General features: G+C 38.9%; 1 protein-coding gene across 1 annotated transcript; it reads left to right on the top strand.

Annotated features, from left to right (window-relative positions):
• The first annotated feature begins 828 nt into the window (after positions 1–828).
• Positions 829–18373, top strand: got1l1 (glutamic-oxaloacetic transaminase 1 like 1). The gene is made up of 8 exons (XM_007260141.4): positions 829–1068; positions 4405–4586; positions 6093–6216; positions 7380–7597; positions 10079–10229; positions 12897–13062; positions 14523–14665; positions 18187–18373. The coding sequence occupies exons 1-8, from the start codon at positions 960–962 to the stop codon at positions 18324–18326; spliced, it is 1233 nt and encodes a 410-aa protein (XP_007260203.2). The 5' UTR covers positions 829–959; the 3' UTR covers positions 18327–18373.
• Positions 18374–20727: the final 2354 nt, after the last annotated feature.

The raw sequence follows: 20727 nt of genomic DNA, 5'->3' as shown, positions 1-20727 counted from the left end.
ATAATAATAAAAGTATATGTTACCTTTTAACTTTTAAATTAACGTATTGCAACAATAAAAACTGCCCTAAAGGGTTGTGTGTGGTATTTGGAGCTTTACAAGCCATAATGTGATCTGGCTTGTATTGAATTTGGTAGAATTTCACTGTTAGTGTCACCTGTACATTTAAAATAATCATACATCCTACATTTTATATTTGTCATAATTGCTTTTTTCTGCTTTAATGGCTTTAAAGAAAGCTAATAGGCATTTGCGTGTGTGTTGTTCAAATTTTCTATGTAAAATATACAAAATAAAATTGTAATTTGGCATTTAGCTAGAAATATTCTAGTGTAAGCTACATCAGTTTCACTTATTTTGCAATTTATAGGTATATGTTTGAGTAAAATGAACATTGTTGTTTTATTCTATGAACTACAGACAACATTTCTCCTGAATTCCAAATAAACTTTTTTTTGAGAATGAGAAATGAGAAGTTGCTGATATTCTAAAGTTTTAAAAGTTCAGAAATCAATATGGAATAACTGTTTTTTGATCACAGTTTTTATGCATCTTGGCATATTCTCCTCCACCAGTCTTACACACTGCTTTTGGATAACTTTATACCACTCCTGGTGCAAAAATCAAAGCGGTTGAGCTTGGTTTGATGGCTTGTAATCATCCATCTTCCTCTTGATTATATTCCAGAGGTTTATAATTTGGTAAAATCAAAGAAACGTATAATTTGTAAGTGGTATCTTATATCTTTAAAAATAATAAAAATCTATGTTATTAAAATACATAAGATGATGTGCTGCAGTAACACGTGTTGCCAGGAAACGACAGCGCGTCTGGAAGCTTCTTAGCAACAGCAGCAGTAAACAGTGGTGAGAGGTAGCGGAAGTCTCGTGAGAATGAAAACAGCGCGCTTTCTTTAGAACTGTTATAATTTGGGGGTGAATAAGTGAAGAAGGTAAGGCATGTCCGTGTTCAGCGGGGCTGTGGGCGCTCTGAGCGCGGAGCTGAAGCTGCTGGCGGAGTTTAGGAGAGATTCTCACCGGGAGAAGAAGGTGTTCCTCGCGGGGAGGGGTGAGTAGCAGCGACGCGCGAGGACTCGAGAAGGAGATGATTCGTTCAGTCGAACCGATTCACTAAACCAAGTGAATCACTTAGCACACCATATAGCAACATAACAACAACAGGGGTGATTTTAGGATTCACTTATGTGTACCCTGAATCAGTTCCAAAGCTTCATTAAAAAGAACTGACTCCCTCAATGATTCAAACTGCAGGTGCTTGGTTGGTACTTGGAAGTGTATTGTCTTATTCTTTTTCCTTTTATTATTATTCCTCCTTTTTTGTCCAGTTAACTTCGAGATATCGACTCCGTTCCAACTCTAAAATGTGTGTAATTATCGGTAATGATGGGCTTGTGTATGGCTTTTTGATCAGACGTACGAATTTCATAAAAACTTGGTTAACCTGTTTTTTGCCCATTAGGAATAATTGGGGGAAAATTTGCATATGCCAATAGAGCTTTCTTTCCAAAAATGGGCTATACAGATCGACACACAAAAAGCAACCACCGATGATAACATAGCAACACCTTATCAACCACCAAGCATCCATATAGCAACACCTTAGCAACCAACACGGATACCATAGCAACACTTTAGCAACCACTTAGCAACTGCTTAGTAATACCTTAGCAACACCACTGCAACCACACTTGCAGTTTCTGCAGGAACTTTAACTACTATCACAAACAAACATAAATCACTGCTGGCTTGGTGCTAACATAAATTAAGATTCACTAAGTATTCCCATCCCTAAATACATAAACCGGTATTCTTCTCAGAAGGCTGGTGCAGATTGAGGTTTCCTGTGCACACTGTAAGGATGTCCGGTGTTATTTGTAAATCAGCGTGAGCAGACTTTTTAATGCTGTGAGTAACACCCCGAGGTCCACAGACAGAGAAAGTGTGAATGTGTCAGTGTGTCACGGCCCACTCAACCAAACCTTGCCCGAAACTGTGTGTTTGAGAAATAGTGAGAAAAAGAGCATTCTGGAGCAGCTTAATGTCCTTCTATACTTATATTCAATTGATGTGCACTTCCAGGTCCTGATTTAGCAACACAGCACTTGGAAAAAGAAACCATAACCCAGTCTATCAAGTCTGATCCAGCCTGTAACAGTACATCAAAGCCTTAGTAACCATTATGCCATTCAGTAGAAAAACGGCAATACAGCATATAGCACATACCTGTAGATAATAAATAACAATATGAAATGCAGGACCATCACACCTGCCAAACTTCAGACCTCAGAAACAGATTTTTCAAACCAAAGCACAGATCAGGAGAGTCTATAATATCTGAATGTCAGAAGATTTCCAAGTCATATAAAAAGTAAATAACAAAAGGTGTGAATTTCAATCAGCACCAGAGACTCTGAAATGACACCTTGTTAGAGGAAATCAGGCCATGTCTGACTGATCAAAGCAGCAGCCCTCTGCCAAATAGATAAAACAGAGCACCATCTGCTGCAGTGATCAGCACTAATAATCAGACTACTCTGCAGCTATCAGACTCACAGACTTCACATACTTATTAATGAAGAGGTCAGCAGAGCTCTATGGGTGACTAATTGTGCCTTTCATCTAATCCACAGAGAAATTTCCTACCCACTAGTAAGGACTCATTAACACTATGATACGAGTGCTGGGGGATTCTTAAATGAGAATTGTTCGTAAAACAAGGGACTTGTTTCTTTGATTTTAGAAATTCATGTGAATTTAGATTTTTCAGAGGACTGGAAACAATATACCGTATTTTTTCAAACAGCCCTGGTTATCAGTACTAGCCAGCCCCAGTTAGCGGCGCTTAACCAGCCCCGGTTATCAGTGTTAGTCAGCCCCAGTTAGCATTGTTAGTCAGCCCCGGTTATCAGTGCTAGCCAGCCCCAGTTAGCAGTGTTAGTCAGCCCCAGTATTAGTGCTAGCCAGCCCCGGTTATCAGTGCTAGCCAGCCCCAGTTAGCAGTGTTAGTCAGCCCCGGTATTAGTGCTAGCCAGCCCCGGTTATCAGTGCTAGCCAGCCCCAGTTAGCAGTGTTAGTCAGCCCCGGTTATCAGTGCTAGCCAGCCCCAGTTAGCAGTGTAAGTCAGCCCCGGTTATCAGTGTTAGTCACCCCCGGTTATCAGTGCTAGCCAGCCCCATTTAGCAGTGCTTAACCAGCCCCGGTATTAGTGCTAGCCAGCCCCGGTTATCAGTGCTAGCCAGCCCCAGTTAGCAGTGTTAGTCAGCCCCGGTTATCAGTGCTAGCCAGCCCCAGTTAGCAGTGTAAGTCAGCCCCAGTTAGCAGTGTTAGTCAGCCCCGGTTATCAGTGCTAGCCAGCCCCAGTTAGCAGTGTAAGTCAGCCCCGGTTATCAGTGTTAGTCACCCCCGGTTATCAGTGCTAGCCAGCCCCATTTAGCAGTGCTTAACCAGCCCCGGTTATCAGTGCTAGCCAGCCCCAGTTAGCATTGTTAGTCAGCCCCGGTTATGAGTGCTAGCCAGCCCCGGTTATCAGTGCTAGCCAGCCCCAGTTAGCATTGTTAGTCAGCCCCGGTTATCAGTGCTAGCCAGCCCCGGTTATCAGTGCTAGCCAGCCCCAGTTAGCAGTGTTACTCAGCCCCAGTTAGCAGTGTTAGTCAGCCACGGTTAGCAGTGTTAGCCAGCCCCGGTTATCAGTCCTAGCCAGCCCCAGTTAGCAGTGTTAGTCAGCCAAGGTTAGCAGTGTTAGCCAGCCACGGTTAGCAGCACTACCAGCTGTGGTTAGTCATCAGTGGACAGTGCAGTGAGTGGTAATGATTGTACCTTTGGTATCTAACTAAAATTGTCAGGAAAAAAACAAACTAGCGCTGTTGGTAGAAATCACATCCACATTTAATGCATGAGGAGAAATCCAGTGTGAAATGGACTTGGGGCGCAGTAAAACATGATAACAAGTACAAACTTTTGTCGAGTAGCCTATCTCAATTCTCCTTTAGCATTCAACACTTTTAGCTGACGCTCCAAACAGGCTTGCAAAATCTCTCTTTTGAAAACATTAACAAGCTCAAAGTAGCTCTAAACTTTGATAGTGGCATCAGAATAACTACCCCTCAGAATTCAAGTGTGGAGCTGCTTTGAGGTTGGTAATGGTGTAAAAATGGTGATTTCTTTGCATGAGCATGTTTCACTACAACCCAAGTCTATTTCTTCCTTAAATGTGGATGGGAAATATGGCAAAACTCTGGGATATAATCCTAGCTCCTGTTTCTTGAAATCTGGCAGGTCAATGTGTATATATATGTAACACTTTGTAAAATGCTGTCTCAATTAGCCAGCCAGACTAACATTCATTCATATTGTTTGTTCATGTGCCATCTCTTTCTGTGTCTAGAGTATGTTGGGGAAGATGGGAAGACCACAGAGCTTCCTGTAATCTGGAAAATCAAGCAGCAGATTGGCACCGACCCAACCCTTTACCCAGAGTATCAACCTACGTCAGGCCTCCCAGAATTCACCAGGAAAGCAGTGGAGCTGGCGTTAGGCAGGGAGAGCCGTGCCCTGGTGGAGAACAGAGTGAATCTTTATATTCCTTCTTCCAGTAACCACATGTAATCCAGTAGGCACAGTCTGTCTGAATGGTGTATATCGCCTTGTTTGTTAAAACTGCTTGTTAATCCACAGGCTGGCCTGTCACTGGCAGTGGCTGAGCAGCTGAACACACTGATAACACGCCGCAGATGCATCACATATAACCTGTAGTCTGTTTGCACAGGGGGTGAACGTCATGCGCCTTCGCCTCTGACGTTAAATGTCTCTTTGAAATGTCGCTTTCGAAATGTTAAATGTCTGGAAAAGTGTCCTAATGATGCCAAACTCTGAATCACCAAAGAAGACAGATAGTGCTGCTAAAAAGGCTCTTTTTAAAGTCCATGTCAATTTATGGATGCTTAACTGTCATGCATCTGTCAGTCATGATTTTCAGATTGAGAAAAGGCATACCTCATTCAAGAAAGCTTTGGTGAAAATCTCTTTGTTTGCATGCTATATTGGTCTCGCACTGAGCAAGGCATTTTACATTCACAACATGACTACTGGTGAGCCGGAGAGCCCTGAAGCCGGCTTCAGGCAAAACATTGTTTTAACACCTGGGTTTTCACTTCTGCCAGTCAGAGACGCTTGTTTAAGCAACCTGCAATTAAATCTCTCTATTCAGACAGGCCATTCACCAAGTCTGCGCCTATTTTTGTGAAGTTATCATTTTTTACTAGAATCTTTCTTTATGCAGGAAGCTCTGATGAAATCTGTTGACTTATTTTTTAAACGAGAACTGGCCAAAAAAAGACTGAGGAGACAGGAGACAAGCATGCAGATGTTAATATTCTCTGAACCACAACTCAGTATGTGAAAAGTTCAGAGGAGTACATATGAAGAGGTACTACATACAGCTCTGAAAAAAAAATAAGATTCAGATTCCATAAAATACAGAGAACATTTCTCCCAAATTCCAAATAAAAATATTGTCATTTAAAGCATTTATTTGCAGAAAATAAGGAATGGCTGAAATAACAAAAAAGATGCAGAGCTTTCAGACCTCAAGAAATGCAAAGACATTGAAACCTTAGAAAATATTGCAGTTAGACAGGTGTCACATTATCACATTTTCGACCCCCCCCCCCCCCCCCAAAAAAGCTTGATAATTGGCTGATTAGCTGGATCAGGTGTGTTGGGGACAGGGTAAGCTGTAAGACTCCGTCCTTTATGTACCTCTATTAGAACAGTATTTATTAACATTGATTCACATCAGTGTTGCAATGTGAAATCTAGTGGTATCTGGTTGTAGATGTATTTTTATGACTTTTGCAGTCCACCTAATAGAAATCCAGGAGGTATTCACTATTCAGACAGAAAATCAATGAAACATTTTTCATTTAATCCAAATCTGACCTTTTATTGAATGCTGAGCTTAGAAACTTCCAGAAAAATGATCAATATGTTACTAATCCATCACGCAGCAGATGTATAATTCACTGAGAGTGTGTGTATAGAGAGTTGTGATTAATTTAATTTCACTGTTTAAAGGTTGTAGGAGTGCAGACGGTAGGCTTGTCTGGAGCTGTGCGTTTGGGAGCAGAGTTACTAAAGCACTGCTACTGCACCAGCTCCTCCTGGACTGGCCCAGTTCTTCTCTCCTCTCCATGTGATGGTGGGTTTTAAACACTTGTGTGGCTATACTCCTAAATAATAAGCCTCACATTACAAGTAGTGCTGGGCGGTATACCCTTTCATCTAATATATTGGAAGGGGAAATTAAAACAGGTATGCATATTTCACATACCACCTTACCGTTAGAGATGTTGTAGAGCCGTGTAGAACTGCACCACCAAAGAAGCACACTGGCAGAGCTCACTAGCTAATACAAGCCAGTTAGCATAGCAAGCTAACATACTGGATATATCCGATAAAACTTTCAAAAGTTTAAGAAGTGAACTTGAAGTTTTCTTTTTTATTTTTTGGAACAGTTTGTAAAAACTTGATCCTTACCTTAAAACTGAGCACATGGGCCTACCACACACAAGACAATGCAAATACTCTGCATTGGAACCAAGATCTGATCATATAAAAAAAAGAAAAACATACATTAATCGTAGCCAGAATTGGAATTGGGAACATCACTTTTAGATCTACTGACTGAATCATTAAATTTAAACATTCCATTACATTTACAGCATTTAACTGACACTCTTATCCAGAGTGACTTACAAGGTTAGTTCTGGGAATTCCCAGACTGGGAATTGAACCCCAATCTCCCACGTGATGTGGTGATGTTATCCACTGCCCCACGCCAACCACATGTTAAACGTTGTCTTAACATCCCTCACACACTTGAATTACCAGCAGAGGATTTTAAGGTAGCTAGAGACAACCCAAATCAGCTGTGCATGCATGTCCAATGCCTCCTTTTTAAAAAGACATTGGGTCACTTACAGGCCCTGAGCCTATAAGAACATGAAAGAAACCATTTTACTTATTGGAAAATGCAAGAAGGGGGGAAAAACAGCAGCAGGAGGACAACCAGGAAGAGAAGCACGAAATAGAAGCCTATTCTGTCACATAACGATTCTTCTTCATGCATCTCTGTCGCAAAAAATACATCTTTATTTATACAAAAATTTCTTATTTTATGCCATTTTCTTCTGAAATTTGGAATGTGAAATATATATCTTATACATTGGTAAAGTGCCCTTCACAACAAGCTTTATTTGTTCATCTTTTGTCTCTATATAGTAACTGTGGAAACGGTACAGTATATAGTTTAAATAGTGAAATACAGTATATTGGTACAGAGCTGATGTCATTTTTTCTCAGAGTCATTACCAAGCGTCTTTGAAGCAGCAGGGATTGGGAATGTCCAGCACTACCGGTACTGGGATAGTGATCTTCGAGGGGTGTGTGTGGAGAAGATGCTGGAGGACTTGGAGAAAGCTCCAGAGCAGAGCGTGGTGGTCCTGTCTGCCTCAGGACACTTTCCCACTGGAGCAGATCTTTCTCAAGAGGACTGGAGACGAGTGATTGACGTCCTGGTGGTAATGTATCACTGTCTAACATACACAGAGAGGAAGAAGCAGGAAAATCGAGGCATTCTGCTCAATACTGATGTCTGTTGGATTGCTTTAAGCAGTTAACTTTTGTTTTGTTTAATTTCACACACTCTAGGCTTAGAATTTTGTGTCAATCATAAGAATTTCTGTGATTTTAAATGCCAATTTTAGAGCATTAATTCAAAATAATTACTGAATTTTCAAACTGTTAAAAAGATAAACTTAACATGAACATACATTTTGTATTTCCATATGAAGCCTATATAGAACACTGACATATAAGCTTGAGCACATGTAGGCTTGGGTTCTGTGGTTGAGCCTGATAGTTAACTGTCTCTGATGAATTTCTACTAAAGCACACAGATCATAGGGTTAGAATTTGATGCCAAAAGTATGAACCCAATCTGCTTTGTGTCAACAGTCCAGGCTAGGTGATGTAATGCCATAGGTAATGTTGGCACACTTTGAACCCACTGATACCAGTAAATCATTGCTCAAGTCATCAAGCCATGTCCTGTTTGAGTATTGAATTTGTTGCTGACCCTGTGCATCCCTTCATGGTCACAATTGGCCAGACACTTAGTGGCTAGTTCCAGCATGATGGTGCTCCATGTTGCAAAGCAAACATCAGACATGTATAAAGTACTAGAGACCCAAACTGGAGTAAAAGTACAAGTACTCTATCAAAAAAGTGACTTGGGTAGAAGTTAGTGTTCTTTAAGCACAACACTTAATTGAAAATACTAAAGTACTCAACACATTTGTACTTAAGTATTGCAAGTAGTTTTTTAAAAAATGTACTACTCAAGTACTAAAAGTGAAAATACAAGTATTGTTTTATGTAGATATTACAGTGACAAATTTAAATATCCTTTTGTTGATATTATTTCAAATGTAAAATATTCACAGTTCCTTTGGCTGTAGCAGAAGTACAAGGACAGGAATGTGCAAGAACGAGTTTGTACATAAGTATTTATAAGTAAGAAGTTAAGTCTTCAATTAGCTAACTCTCTAAACAAAGTTTAGCCCAAAAGAGATCGACAGCAATGACAGCAAGACATATAGTCCAAGGATATTTTAACCAGTTTGGCATAAATAGTCACTAGTTGGTCTCTCACTAGTGTAAAAGCATCTCAAGCTGTCAAAGCCCTATCCAGTTGGGATTAGTTTATTAGTCTGTGAAAAATATTGTTATTACGTGTTTATGCACATCCAAAGTGTAATTACGGTGCACGGCAGTGGACAAAAATGCTATTGTATTAAACACAAAGTGAAGGAACTCAGAGATGTGGATCTGGACGGTACTAAAATTACCAAAGGACCAAGGAGTTCAGGGAAAACAGTAGGTAATTCAACCTGTAATTGTCTCAGAGGATGTCTGAGAAAAACACATAGATGGTTGTTCCGGACAGCCCCAAAAAATAGAAAACTTACCCAATGACCCCCTGAGAAGCTAATCCCGTCCGAATAGAGCTAAAGGCAGCACACAAGATTTTTAAAAATGTAAAAACAAGTGATCAGAGCACCTTAAACAGTGAGCTTAGCTCTCTGTAAACAAAACCATCCCAACTATGTTACAGGGGTGGTGGTCTCCTTCCTCCCCCTTACCACCACCAATCTGTAGGTGTTAAAGGTGGTGTTTCTGGTTCTTCCATCTTACCCTGCGTTCACACTGGAAAGCGACAACGCGACAGGCGACCATTCATTTCCTATGGCAGGGCGCGATTTGTTGCCGCGACAAAGCGGCAGAGCGACAAGCGACACAGAGCTGAAATTTTCTCAACTTTATGCAAATGAATTAGGATGCGGTGAAGCGACATTTTAACCCGATTGGCTTCTAGCTTTTCGTTAGACCTATCACAAAAAAGGGGGTCTGAGGTCCTTAAGCTTCTGCTCTCTGAACTTTTGGTTCCTTTCGCTGTTCATTCTGTTGAATGGGGTGGACTCACGTCGATCTGTGGGAACGGCTGCATTTCCAGCGCAGGTAGATCACAGAAACGGCCAAGAGTCTAGCTAGCTCGGGAGTTATAGCTGTAAAATAAAATGTCCAAGCGAATCATTTTTTGTGCTTTTTTTCTTGTCGGAGGCTGGACCATGATATATGCTAGTGTTGAGCGACAAACGTGGGGCGACACAAGCGACTCGTCAGTACAGAGCATCTTGCAGTGATGATGTGGGTTTGGAATAATTTTATATTTATTTTAAACTCATTAGGTAATACAAGCAAGTCAACTTGGACACAGATCTCAAAAGAATGTTTTCATTGTTTGCTGTTTGATTGTTTGCTGATGATATGAATCAGATTTGACTGGAGCAGGATAAACACAAAGCTGTGTGTAATGCTTGTCTCTAGGACTTGTGGCAAATACAGCGCCTAAGGCTTTACCATTAATGTTTTATTAGTTGTTTTAATCATTGATGCTTTACCCCTTACCCTCTCTCTCTTTCTGTTTTATTCCATCTCAGAGACGCCAGCTCCTACCATTCATCCTGCTCCCTGCTCTGGGTTTGTGCAGTGGGGACGTGGAGCAGGATGCCTGGGTTTTGAGACATTGTGTGTCTTTAGGGTTGGAGATAATGTGTGCTCAGTCTTTCTCCCACAGCTTCAGCCTATATGGTAAGAGCTGCCACATGCTGTGAATATAGTATCAAATATACACCAAGACCTAGAATCTATTTGAGAATGCATTTATGACAATTGGGAACTGGACCTTTTTTTCCAACCCAGAACTTCTTGCCTCCTAGTTTTGAAAATAACCTCAATTGTTTGGGGTTGGAAAACAGAAAGTTCTCCCAATTCTTGGCCATTCTGAATAATTAGAATAGGGAAGTGAATATAGAGAGAAAGGTGTGTTGAATCTGAAGTCTCCAGGGCCATGTTTGGACATTAACACTCTACACACTTAAGGCCAATTTATGCTTCTGCTTTAAATCAACACATATTCTACTCCTAGCCCATGTCTAGCCAGAGTTCTTATTAATTAGGAGACCAGCTGCTGGTTTGATTAAGGGTGGAAGTTGTCATACAGCTCAACCCAGCGTAAGGTTTTGTTCTTCAACAGAAAGAGTGTCTGGATTCAGCGTATCAAGGAGATATGTGCAAGCGCAGTAGCCATACCAAGCCAACAAATATCACAGTGTCGGTGCCTTATGAGCCAAATGCTACAAATATTGCTGGCAATATAATAATTGTCTAAAAGAATTCACATTTATTAAAACCTTTAGAACCTTTAGATAATTAATATTGCTTTCTCTAATCAGAAATTAAAGATATTAATGAAGATATTAATGATATTAATGATTTGATTATTTATGCAAGACTGATTTTTAACTAATTAGTGAGACTGATTTATTTTATTATTTAAGAATTATTTTCCCCTTACAAGAGGAAGCTAGGAATAGAAGCTTTACCCACAGAAAGCAGAGTAGAGGGATGGCAGAAAATGGCAGAAATTTGTTGGCTAATTGACTAATCAAACAAAATAATCGAAAGATTATTCAGCTACCAAAATGATAATTTGTTGGAGCCCTAATATAGTCATAGCAGTGATGTAACAAGAGTCCTTGTAAATGTAGTCTGTAATGGAGAGTAGCTGCTAGTCCAAGATAGCAGGTAGCAGTGGCTGAATAGCGGGCAGCTGGTCTGAAACAGATAGCAGAAACCCTGCTGGTCAAAAAACATCATTACTTTACCAAACAGGTGTGCAGTCAATAACTCTAAAAAAAGGCAAAGAGTTGAAATTAGTTCTGATTGGATTTATGGAGAGCAGAGAATGTGGAACGTTATCAGAGTATGGCTAATGACTGAATAACAGAAGAGAAGGTAACACAGACACATCCATCTATCCCTTCATCCACAAATCTGAGCAAGCAAGAGGGACGACAGCACCAGCATCTCAGTTCACCTCACTTACTAATGTCCATGAACCCCTGGATTTATAAATATTATCTAAATCAGTGTTTATCAACATTTTAGCAGATTTCCTGCTGTACCATAGCCCCACAGCTCAGAAAGTGCCTGTTATTGTGCTGAATATTTAAAACAGTGCGTTAGGAGAGCAGAGAACAATAAATGTGCAAGGCAGCTGGGTTGCCAGGACAAAAATTGAGAAACGCTGATCTAAAGAGAAACCATAATCAGCAAAAGCTAAACTAAAAATATGATTTTCCAGCCCAGATTTGAAAAATTGAAAAATAGAAAGCTTTCCCTCCTGCTGACTCATTCTAAATTATGTAATATCTACTAAGAGGCCGGCACCCTGAGATCTGAGTAATTTGGAGTGGTCTAGTTAAAGTCCTGACCTGAATCCTATTGAGATGCTGTGGCATGACCTTAAAAAGGTTCATGCTTGAAAACCCTCCAATGTGTTGGAATTACAATCATTCTATAAAGAAGAGCAGTGCTGTAAAAGACTCGTTGCAAAGACTCGTTTTGGTGTCAAAAAGAAACCCAATAATTTGGGTCTCGATGTTGATTGGCTCTTATATTTAGTAGAACTGGGCGATATGGCCCCCCAAAAAAATATTTTATTTATTTATTATTTTTTTTTTAATCTATTTTTTTATTTTAAATGTTTTTTTCGCCTACTAGAAAATAAAACTACAGATGAAAAAGAAATGGTTAAAAATAAGTTTTTATTTATTTTGTTCACAGAATTTCCCCTTTGTGGTTAAAGTGCAACCAGAAACAAGCAAAAAACTATTGTAAACAGTGAAAACATCTAGTAACTTTTAAAAAGCTTTCTCCAACATAGTTTGGGTACTGACACAATGCACCCTCAAACTTAAAACATAAATAAATAAACCCACCCTCAAAAAACAAATAGAAATAAATAAAATGGTGCCCTTTTTGAGAAAACTGACAAAATAGAAATCAAGTACAATTTAATATGCTATTAAGTAAAGATGTTCCCCCATTGAGCTTGACTTGCAAAACAAAGCTTTTGAATAAATGCCAGTCTTATATAACAATAAGATGATATTTTTTCCCTGAATATGCAAAAAATCATAAACTGTAGTGCGTACAGAACGTGGTACACAGTTGGAAAATGCTCACTCTGAACTACGGGAGCCCACAGGGGAGGTGGTGGAAATTAAAATGTTTTTCATATAAACACATCGTCCTTAACTGTAAATGTAAATTAATCAACTAAATCGATGAATCGCCCAGCTCTAATATTTATATTGTTCTTTGCCTGTTTGAAGTACATTGTAATATTACTTAAGTACCATAATGCTGGATCTACTGTACCTCTTCTCACTCTGTATCCTATAACATCCTCAGGTGAAAGAGTCGGCCACCTGTTTTGTGTTCTTAAGGACGATTCCAATCTTCTGGCTCTCCAGTCGCAGGCAGAAAAGATAATCCGAACGCTTTGGTCCTGTCCACCAGCAGGAGGCGCCAGAGTGGTTACAACAGTGCTGACCAATCCTGCGCATCTGGTTGAATGGTACGCCAGTGATTTTTACCCTAAATGTTATAAACGCACAATTGCATCAAATATTACTTTAAACAGTTTGATTTTTGAGGAGAGTGTATGCAAAAATTAGGACTGAATTTAAGCTTTTGTGTTCAATCAACACAGTGTACACAAGCCTGTGAAAGTGACCTTGTCATTGTGAACATTTATAATTGTTCCTTTAAAATGAATGCTGGCTTCTTTATTATGTCGGTTCATTGATGTAACGTGGTGTTAAACACGTAGAAATGCTCTGAAATTCACCATCTGAAAGTAGCTGCCAATTCGCTGAAGTACAGCTTTATACAGGAGTTTCAGTTTAGTTCTCCAGCACAGAGACTCGAGACTGGAGCAGTATTAGCTATAGCCGCTAACCGTGCTAAGTGCAAGCTCTTACGCCGTTCAGAGGTGAGTATTATCGGCCTGTAGCCTGCTGCTAACCGTGGCTAGCACTGTTGGAGCATCATTAGCATTACCTGCAAACCACACAAAGTGATAGATAGCTCTTTCTCCGTTCAGAGGTGAGTATATCGCCCTGGCTTACCATAGAACTCAGGGTTCTTCAGTGTAGCGCTGTCGGGCAACATTTACTGGCGCTAACCGTAGCTACCCTTAGAGGAAATCTGTAAATCTAAGCTTACTCTAAGTAAATGGAAGCGCTTTACTCACCCAAATAAACAGTTTTCAGGAGAGAAATCTGTGTAGATTAACATCCAGTGCTCGTTTAACTTTAAAAGAAAATGTTTTTTGTTTTGTTTTTGTTTATTACTGTAACATTTAAGGTGGAACAGACTCTTTTCAGCTAGAACAAAAATTCAGCTAGCACTACGTGCTAACTACTTCACTTTTATGAAAATTTCAGAGGGTTAAAATGTGTTTGGGGAAGTTTAAACGAGTTCTATACAGTGTAAAACTATCAATATGTGTTCACTTTTCATGTTTCTGGTTCAGAGTTGATTAGTGTATGTTTACTGTGGCACTGTCTCTCATTAACTTGACAAAAGGGGGAGAGTTGGGGCCGTTATTAATTTGTGGGGCCCTATTCAGCATGATAACTGTCCTCCTGTTGGCTTTGCTAAACCCAATAAAGATATATAAGGGAGCCTAATATCTGGCAAGCACTCTGGTAAACACTGTGGGCACAAGTTCAGTAACAGTACTAGATAACAGCCAGTAACAGCCAGATATGAGAACACAGGGACTGTGGTAAAGGTCTGTAGCTCTTTATGTTCATTGTTGGGGTAAAAATTCCTATTTATTTAAATCATTGTAGCTTCTACTAAAGAAACAAACATGTGTATACATATAAATACATATACATAAATGTATGTATATTGCTTATATTACTCCTCAGCAGCGTAGCACTCCATGCTTTTTAATTCACTATCTGTTCTCTTGTGGAAATGGTGTCATACCTTATTAAATCCATGATTTCCAATTGGCCCTTTTAGGCAGGAGGGGTTGAAGGGCATGGCGGAAAGATGCATGCTAATGCGGGAGCGACTCAGAGAGAAGATGCGACTGCTTGGAAGCCCAGGCAGCTGGGAGCACTTGATTAAACCAGGAGGACTCTACTGCTGTACTGGACTGACCGGTGAGAGTTCTATATTGTGCAAATGATCGTATAAATACATTTCTTGCTTAATTAAGCTTATGCAGTCATAGCTGTCAAAAGATGTTATGAAGCTGTAAACTATATTATGTGTTTTATACAACATTGTATACGATGATCAGCTGTTTCTTTTAATTTAAAGCGATGGCGTGTGCATGGCAAAAAAAATGGTTTTGACTAATTTACTAAAAATAATCATCAGATTAATCAGCTATCAATAATAATCATTAGTTGCACCTCTTTTTAGCTGTGTTGCTTTAGTGCTTAAACTAAAAATGGCACAGGTTAAAATGCTTAACTTCCTTGTCCTTAACAAGTAAAGGAAACATGCCAATCTTATGTTTCACAGAAGCAGCAGCTGTGTGTGTGAGTATGTTTGTAAGAGAGAGAGAGTGAGAGAGAGATTAATGAAAAGAATGAAAAGAGTATGGCCCAATCCCATTTCACCCATTGGCCCTACCATTTAGCCCTACCCCACTGTTTTGTGAGTGCATGTCAAGGGGTAGGGTGTCCCGATTCTTGTTTGGCTGGAGGGTAGAAGGATGTGTTAGGGCTACATGACACTTATAACTGTTGAATAATTTAAACATTTTTGGTGTTTAAATATTTGTGTTCATTTTCTTCATAACAAGAATAAAAATCATCTTAGTAGTTAGCTTGCTAACTAGCTAATTTTCCATTCCACCTTTAATGGTACAACGGACAGTGGAGGCTGTATCATTTAAGCTGGAACAGAAAATAAATATTAAAATGCTCCATTGCTATCACATCAGCCTGCCAGGGTCACGTACAGACCACCGCTAGTAGCCTAGTAATAAAGCAGTGTTATTTATTTATTGTTCTTCGGCAAATGCCATTTTGAAATAGCAGTGGTTCCCAACTGAATAGTTGTCCCAAATCTTATGGAGAGAAATTCACCCCTTCTTCTTGTACAACCCCAATTCCAATGAAGTTGGGAAGTTGTGTAAAACATGAATTAAAACACAATATGATGATTTGCAAATCCTTTTCAACCTATATTCAATTGAATACACTACAAAGACAAGATATTTAATGTTTAAACTGATAAATGTTATTGTTTTTTGCAAATATTCACTCATTTCGAATCTGATGCTGCAACATGTTCCAAAGAAATTGCGACAGAGGCAACAAAAGACAGCTGAGGAAAAGTTGAGGATTTCTCAAAAAACACCTGTTTGGAACATTTCACAGGTGAACAAGTTAATTGGAAATAGGTGAGTGTCATGATTGGGTATGAGGAGAGCATCTCTGAAAGGCTCAGTCGTTCACAAGCAAGGATATGGCGAGTTTAAGAACGTTTCTCAACGTGCAATTGAGTTTATTGATTTCATCACCTACAGTCTATGAGATCTTAAGATGTCAAGAATCTTGAGAAATATCTGCAAGTGAAGCGGCAAGGCAGAAAGAAATTTAACTGCATAAAAAATCCACATCATTTTGTAACGGATATTACCACTTGGGCTCTTAAGAAGACTTTAGGAAACCATCATCAGTAAACTACAATTTGACGCTCCACGCTGCCATGCAAAGCTAAAGCCAAATATCGTTGGCTTTAGCTTTGCAGAAATTCCGCTGGGTACCTGTGCCTGAGCTCATCTGAGATGGATGGACGCAAAGTGGAAAAGTATTTTGATTAATTGAATTTATTTAATGATTGAAAAAGTACACACAGACAACAGACATTATGCACTTCAAATAATTGCGGTTTAAAACACAATAAAGCACTAAAGCTTATTTCCATTGTGGTCCTCTGTTCTGTGTTCTGACAAGTCCACAATTTAAATTGTTTTTGGAAATCATGGACGTTGTGTCCTCCAGCCCAAAGAGGAAAAGGACTGTCCAGATTGTTACAAGAGCAAAGTTCAAAGCAGCATCTCTGATGGTATAGGCATGGTATTTTACACATCTGTGAAGGCACCATTAATGCTAAAACCAGCATATGCTGCAATCCAAGCAACATCTTTTTCAGGGACGTCCTGCTAATTTTGGCAAGACAATGCCGAGCCACATTCTGCACGTGTTAAAATAGTGCTGATACTACACTGGCCTGACTGACTGCAGTGCAGACCTGTTTCCCTTTGAAAATGTGTGGCGCATTGTACAACAAAGGAGAGCCCGGACTGTTGAGCAAGTTGTACATCAAGCAAAAATGGATTCCACCTACAAAGCTTCAACAGTTAGTGTCCTCAGTTCCTAAATGCTTAATGAGTGTTGTTAAAAGAAAAGGTGATGTAACACAGTGGTAAACATTCCCCTGTTCCAACTTCTTTAGAATGGGTTGCAGTATCAATTTCAAGTTAATATTTGCAAAAAAACAAAAACGTTGATCGGTTTAAACAACAAATATTAACTATCTTGTCTTTGTAGTGTTTTCAATTGAATGTGGGTTGAAAAGGATTTGCAAATCGTCATATTCAGTTTTTATGGGGTTGTAACTCTGTTCCAAAGGAAATGGGTTGTACTAAAAAAAAAACGGGGGAAGGGTACAAACGAGAAATGGGATTAAGCCTAAAAGAGTGGGAGTTAAAACTCAACAGTGGCGGCGCTGTGTTTACAGCACTAAATAAAACGTCACTAGGATCTGTGAAAAGAGTGAATTATGGGAGGATGTTTGGCCAAACATGGTAAAATTATTCAGTTTTGTAAAACAAATGAATTCATTAAAGTTTCCAGATCAATCAGCTTGGTTACCTCATAAATGTAGACAGCACTAATAATATTTCACTCTGATCTGTGTAGAAAGGCTTTGTAGGGTGGCTAGCGAAACTGAACATTTGTAATGACAGAACAGTCTGTAATGCACTATTGTATTATTTTTAGAATAAATCACATAACAAATAGTAATAACACATAGTAATGTATTCCTGTTTGCGTTCTGAGTTGTTTGTGGCATTTTAATGCACTCTCTGAGGTCAGCTTTGTGCTCACTATTTATACCATATCTTTCATTATAAAGGGGGAAAAACACACTTTGTGCACATTTTTGGAATGTGCACAACTCCGGTTATGTTCTCAGGCTATTAGTGCCCTTTAAAAGCTTGTCATCATCTTCAGTAAATTCCTCTTATAACCCTCTCAGTCTTGCCTATTACTCGGAACTTGGCCCCACATGAAATGTCACTTGACTTCTGATTTACATCTTGATCTTCTGCTAATGGACGAGTCTGAAAGCAGTCACGTTCCCTTCCGTGCAAGAGTGTGGAAATTGTATCTATCTGACTCGGGTAACTGAGCGTAAAATGAAAACATAATTGAACTGAATTCATTTTCTCTCTCTCTCTCTCTTTCTCTCTCTCTCGCTATCTGGCTTTGTAATACACACACACATCGTTGCGAAAGCTGTGACCTAATATTCCCAAATCATGACCGCGGACGCACATCAGTGGCCCATCATGTGGGACGATGGCAATTAGAAAATGAGTTCACGGGTGGTCGACAGCTGAATGGATGTTAGTCAGCATTTAATTCATTTTTTCTATTAGCTCAACAGGTCCAATTTCTGGTGAAGAGGAGACACGTTTACCTGCTGCCGGAGGGCTGCCTGAACATAAGTGCCGTCAACGGTCGTAATCTCGACTACGTGGCCGAGTCCATTCATCTGGCTCTGACGTCTCAACTGTGAACCTGACTGATGTCACGCAGAGCAGATAATTACCAGCATTGATTCTATCTGATGCTCTCCTGCTTCTTCTTTTCTGCTTTATTCCATATAATAACATCATTTAAGAGCTCAGTAGGAAGGTGTACAGTTCTTATATAATACTATCAATACAGTGCTGTGCAGAAACTGTATTGTGAGTAAATGTAAAAGTGTAAAGCTAATTATCTGTAAAACGTAAGCATTTACAACAACATGAATAAATAAATAGAGCTTAAATAAATTGCTACCATTAGTTAATATAACATCAGATGAGCTGACCCTTAATGTCCTAAAGTATGCAGGGACAGTAGCACAGCCAGTCAGTTACTTTAAAGGAGAACTTTTGTTGTAGTAAAACGTGATGAAAAGTACCTTATCTTTGTTGAATAGCCCAACGCCGTTCTCCTGCAGCTTTCTAAGATCCAGACATTTTGTGTTTTTTGCCCAGCACTCTTTACAACGGCCGCTTTGGGGCGTATATTTCGTCCCGCTAAATTGCTTTTTACACCGTTATCCAGGCTCAAAGTAGCTCCACACTTCCTTTGTAGAATTCCGAGAGCCCAGACATTTAAAACAAGCCATTAATATCTTAAAAAAAAACACTGTTTACATCTTATAGTGCTAGCTTTAATTCAGGGAGCCGCCGTCATTGTACTGATAATGACAGACATATGTACATAGACTCTGCATAGCCTGCCTCTTGATGTAGCAGCCGGCGCCTAGTGGAAGGTGTTTCACATAAGTGTAGTAATCACAACACCGATTTTCACACGGTTTGGCATGAAAGCCCGTATTTGTAACGTGTGAAAGCGTCCTGTATCATAATTACATCTCAGCTCTTTGTAACAAAGAAAACCGTGTGAAAATCGGGTGAAATTGATTAGTTATTTATGTTATGTGCAAGTCTTCTTTATAAAAAAAAAGTACAAAATGTTGCTTGTATCTGTGTTATTATCATTAGTAGTATAACTGAAGTATCAGCAGATGTAGTAACTTAAAAAATAATAATTATTTTTAGATGAACCCTTATTCTGAAACAAAAACTTTTATCTTTGTCAAATAAAAGGTAAAGAAAAAAATAGGACATTTCCTGAAACTGCAGTCTTTACCATGTTGATATTAGAAAAGGGTGTGGTTGTTCAAATTTACTTAAACTCTCAATATTATTTTATTAAATAAGGGATGTTTAATTAGGAATTAAGTATAAATTAACTTATTAGCTGTATAGAATATTATTAGAATATTTATATAATCACAGTGTGTAGATGTTATGCTAAATGTATCATAACCAGCTCTGGAAAAACATTATTATTTTTTTTTTATTAGTTTCTCTGATTTTGCTATTTATAGGTTTATGTTTGAGTAAAATTAACATTGTTGTTTTATCCTGTAAACCACTGACAACAACTGACAAACAAGTTCATTTTCATAATGTTTTAATGGTTCAGAAATATTTTTTTTTAAAATAGCCCTGTTTTTTAATCACAGTTTTTATGCATACTGGCATGTTCTCCTCCACCAGTCTTACACACTGCTTTTGGATAACTTTATGCCATTCCTGGTGCAAAATGCAAGCAGTTCAGTTTGGTTTGATGGCTTGTGATCATCCATCTTCCTCTTTACTATATTCCAGAGGTTTTCAGTTTAATCAAATCAAAGACACTCATTATTTTTAAGTGGTCTCTTATTTGTTTTCCAGAACTGTATATACTTATAAACAGTACCAGTCATAAGCTTGGACCTCTTCTCATTCAATGTGTTTTTTGTTTTCTTTTTAAGATTTTTGACATTGTAAATTTAATATTGGCAACATTAAAGCTATACAGTAACAGGAATATATTTTATATGTTTTAGATTTTTCTAAGTACCACATTTATCTTTGAGGGCAGATCTGCACACTCTTGGTATTTTAATCTCAGTTTCTTCATGAGGGAGAATCACCTGAAATAGTTTTCTCAGCGTCTTGAAGAAAAGAGTTTCTGGAGCTGCTGAACAATAGCTGTGAAGCTGTGAAGCTCCAGCTCATCCCAAATCACCTCAAATCACCATCTCAGTTAATCAGGTTTAGATCAGGGGATTAATGTGGAGGACAAACACTTTTTTTTCCCCTATGTAATTCTATATGTGTCCCTTAATTGTTTCTAATGTATTTAATATGAATCTACAATACATTAAATAAAGAAAGTATATAAAAATAACTAAAGTTTGAAAAAGTTATAAATCACACAGATTCAGCAGCGTGTGTCAGGAAGCCCCCCCAGTGTGAGTCTGAATGAGATGTAATGCATTAAGCTAAATCCCCCCGTGTAAATATTGTGCCAGGGGTTCTTCAATAACACTTTAAGGACAAGCATTTTAAGCAGCACAAATTATACCATACAGC

This window comes from Astyanax mexicanus, chromosome 12 (assembly GCF_023375975.1).
Source record: "Astyanax mexicanus isolate ESR-SI-001 chromosome 12, AstMex3_surface, whole genome shotgun sequence".
NCBI classification, from domain to species: Eukaryota; Metazoa; Chordata; class Actinopteri; order Characiformes; family Acestrorhamphidae; genus Astyanax; species Astyanax mexicanus.
The sequence above is the reverse complement of the archived record's forward strand: the minus strand, read 5'-3'. Positions and strand labels throughout refer to the sequence as shown.